A 3,658-nucleotide genomic window follows, 5' to 3' on the forward strand; every position below is an offset into this window, starting at 1 on the left:
GATGTGAATTAACTTACGGAACATTCTTTTTAATACGGGTACAGTTTTGCCATAAACATTGGAATTCATTTTCTGGTTTTAACAGAAATAAAAATACAAATATATACAGTTTAATAGATATTAATAATTCATATTGTAGTAATTGTAATCATAATAATACCTTTTGCATTTTGATATGATATATGGACATGACCATTTGGCTCGGTGATAAGATGATCAATGAGATCTTGATGATCTTCAAATTGATAATCACACCCTTCCCATTGACATTCATACACCATATTTTCTCCTTTTTCTGGATTTCCACCTTTTCCACTGTCACCATGGGCAGAAGCTGGGGAATGTGGCAAACTATCAAATCCTTCTTTGGCAGCATTTTCTTCATTCTGTTTTTGTGCTCTATCTTCATATTCAGCTTTTTGGGCAGCAGGAAGATTTCGCCACTATATAAAACAATATTAACAGTAAAAAATAGGTGAAATTTCACTAAAAAATTTTCAAATAAATATCTTTTAAAATATAAAATAATTAAATTAAAAATACTTATAATAAATAATATTACTGATTTATTTTTGAGGTAAACTGAAAAAGTTTAATTGAAAATTAGACAAATTTCTAAGTGGCTAGATGATATAAAAACAGAAAAATCAAGTAAGCAATAACTAACAAATCAATATATAATGATCTACCATGAGCATTTGTATCATCTGACAGATGATAATACAGTAGAACCTCGATTATCCGGACTAATTGGGGATGAAGGTAGTCCGGATAAGGAAAAATCCGGATAATCGAAACAAATACTTTAATTTGTCTTTTAATGATAATACAACACGTTTTCTTTTCGATGACATNCCACTGTCACCATGGGCAGAAGCTGGGGAATGTGGCAAACTATCAAATCCTTCTTTGGCAGCATTTTCTTCATTCTGTTTTTGTGCTCTATCTTCATATTCAGCTTTTTGGGCAGCAGGAAGATTTCGCCACTATATAAAACAATATTAACAGTAAAAAATAGGTGAAATTTCACTAAAAAATTTTCAAATAAATATCTTTTAAAATATAAAATAATTAAATTAAAAATACTTATAATAAATAATATTACTGATTTATTTTTGAGGTAAACTGAAAAAGTTTAATTGAAAATTAGACAAATTTCTAAGTGGCTAGATGATATAAAAACAGAAAAATCAAGTAAGCAATAACTAACAAATCAATATATAATGATCTACCATGAGCATTTGTATCATCTGACAGATGATAATACTATTTTATTTAACTAAAACATGATAAATGGAGCAAAAGAAGTTATAAAAAAAAATCTCAAAATTTCCAATATTATTAATTTTAGTCGAAATTTACTTGAATTTTTATGAGTTGGCCTGCAATGTATATAGATCACTTAATAAAGTATAAATAATAAAATAATATAGAAAGAAACTGGGACAGAATTAAATTAAATATCAATATTATTTAACTAAATCTAATATTCTATTATACTAAATCAATGTAAAAATTAAAAAATTATTAGAAAAATCTACATGCTCAATAATGCATAATCAACATAATTAAATTTATTTGATGTACAGTACATTTAAGCCTTTAGCATTTTAGACTTTGAGAAAATAGAATACAGAATTGAAAAAAACAAATTTAAAAACATTGAAACATTTTATTTTATTTTCAAATTATAAAATATGTACTTTTTAAATATCAACATCCAAACAACACCAGGGGAAGTCAACAACATACCTTCAACATGTTACCAGTGTGAGTTGCAAGAAGGATAAAGTACATCACAAATGTTTTCGAACCATTTTTTGTGTTCCATCAGATATTCTGTGTATCAACTGAAGAACTTTAAATGATTCGAAAATGTTTGTGATGTACTTTAGCCTTCTTGCAACTCACACTGGTAACAGGTTCAAGGTACATTGTTTACTTTTTAAATTATTAATTTTTAAACTATAAAATTAATTTTCATAATCAATTATATGAATAATTTGTGGTAAAATAATTTAAAATCTACTGAAATAATACATATATATTCCATATATCCTGTTTAAGCCCTTATGTGGAGGAAATAACTTTAATAAACCAAGCTATCTTCACAATTAGCTGTTAAGATTCAGGATACATAATAAAAGATATTTTGTTTATTTCATGAGTTTATTTTAATTTTATTTGTATAATTGCACAATATTTATAAATTGAAAATTATATTTATTAATTTATAAAGTCTGTATTCTATTTGGTAAAAGCTTTACAAGAATAAATATCTAAAATCTTTTATAAATTCATATACATGAATTTACTGTGAAGTTAATATATATTATTAAGAATAATTTTGCTAAAGATAATTTTTGATAATTTATCCTTTTAATTTTTCTTAATATATATATATTAACATGTGAAAAATATTCCATGCTTGACTTAATATTATCTAGAAATGTAATAATGAAAACTTACTTCGGTTCCAATCATGCGGCTTATTTCTCCAAATGAACGATCTGGATTTGCCGCAACAACAGATTTTCTTACTTCACTAGCAAAAAGAATATAACCAGTAACTAGTCTCTTCATTGTTTTCTGGAAAAGAAGAAAATAATAATAATAACAATACTCTTGTTGTCAATTACTTTAATTTATATTATTTATTAACATAAAATTCAATCTAATAATCACATAAACATTTTTCTTTTTTTTTCCTATTGCCACAGCAGGAAATACAAACCTTAGTACAAGCTATTTTAAGAATACATTATCTATATTTTGTTTATCTGACTAATGAATGGTCTATCTAACTACCTACAGGACCAAATTGATTGTTTTTGTTGTATAAAGTCATTACAAATTTAATACCTTCTTAGAGGATGAAGGAGTAGCAAAAACTTGTTCATCCTTTGGGGTGCAGGAAGGAGGTTGATCATTAGAATCTTCATTGTCAGTCTCACTGTTCATCTTTGGCATTAGTGGTGACAGTTCCTATGTGATTAGAAATTAATGGATGGTTTCATCATTTCTCTTTGATAATATATTAAATTGTTTGCCACAACAAATTGATGCTACTTTCATCCTAAATTCAATAATGTATTGTATGTGTTTGGTGAATTTGCTTTCTAATTATAACAATTAATGGAATGGGTTTTCTAGTGTATTCATTTATTTGTATACATATTTCCTATTAATTTTGACAATTATGCATTAAATAATAATTTTAATCATTATGATTATGCCCATCTTGGATAACTGATAATTTCACATCCAAGAAAAATTATCATCATCTTAAAAATAGATCTTAAAATTCTGTGAAATTATATACATCTTTTCAATAATATAATTGAAATGGATGTATCCAGCTATCACTTCAGGACAACATGAAAGCAATTTTTAGATGAAACTATCACATGCATTTACAAAGCAAAATGAAAAATATAAGCAAACTAAAATTATAGAAAAAAGAAAACCAGTATTTAGTTGCAATATTTTCAAGAAATTAAAGTAAAATACGTTTAAAATTAAAGCAATACATTTAAATTATATATTATATAAAAATTATTAGGATAGAAGACAACAGAATATTTCTTTTAATTTATATTGTAATTATCATGAAAGTCATTTCATACAAAGATACATAAAATAAAGAGAAAGAGTAAAA

General features: G+C 25.4%; 1 protein-coding gene across 1 annotated transcript; it reads right to left on the reverse strand.

The window, feature by feature from the left end:
* Positions 1–3: 3 nt before the first annotated feature.
* Positions 4–3,441, reverse strand: LOC111617159 (non-histone chromosomal protein 6-like). Its single transcript, XM_023358490.1, has 5 exons — positions 2,863–3,441; positions 2,470–2,589; positions 866–986; positions 161–322; positions 4–72 (listed from the first exon to the last, which is right to left on the reverse strand). Exons 1-5 carry the CDS (start codon positions 2,968–2,970, stop codon positions 14–16), a joined length of 570 nt encoding a protein of 189 aa, XP_023214258.1. The 5' UTR covers positions 2,971–3,441; the 3' UTR covers positions 4–13.
* Positions 3,442–3,658: the final 217 nt, after the last annotated feature.

This window comes from Centruroides sculpturatus, unplaced genomic scaffold, assembly GCF_000671375.1.
Source record: "Centruroides sculpturatus isolate CEXI.00-Female unplaced genomic scaffold, Cexi_2.0 scaffold4389, whole genome shotgun sequence".
Classification (NCBI taxonomy): Eukaryota; Metazoa; Arthropoda; class Arachnida; order Scorpiones; family Buthidae; genus Centruroides; species Centruroides sculpturatus.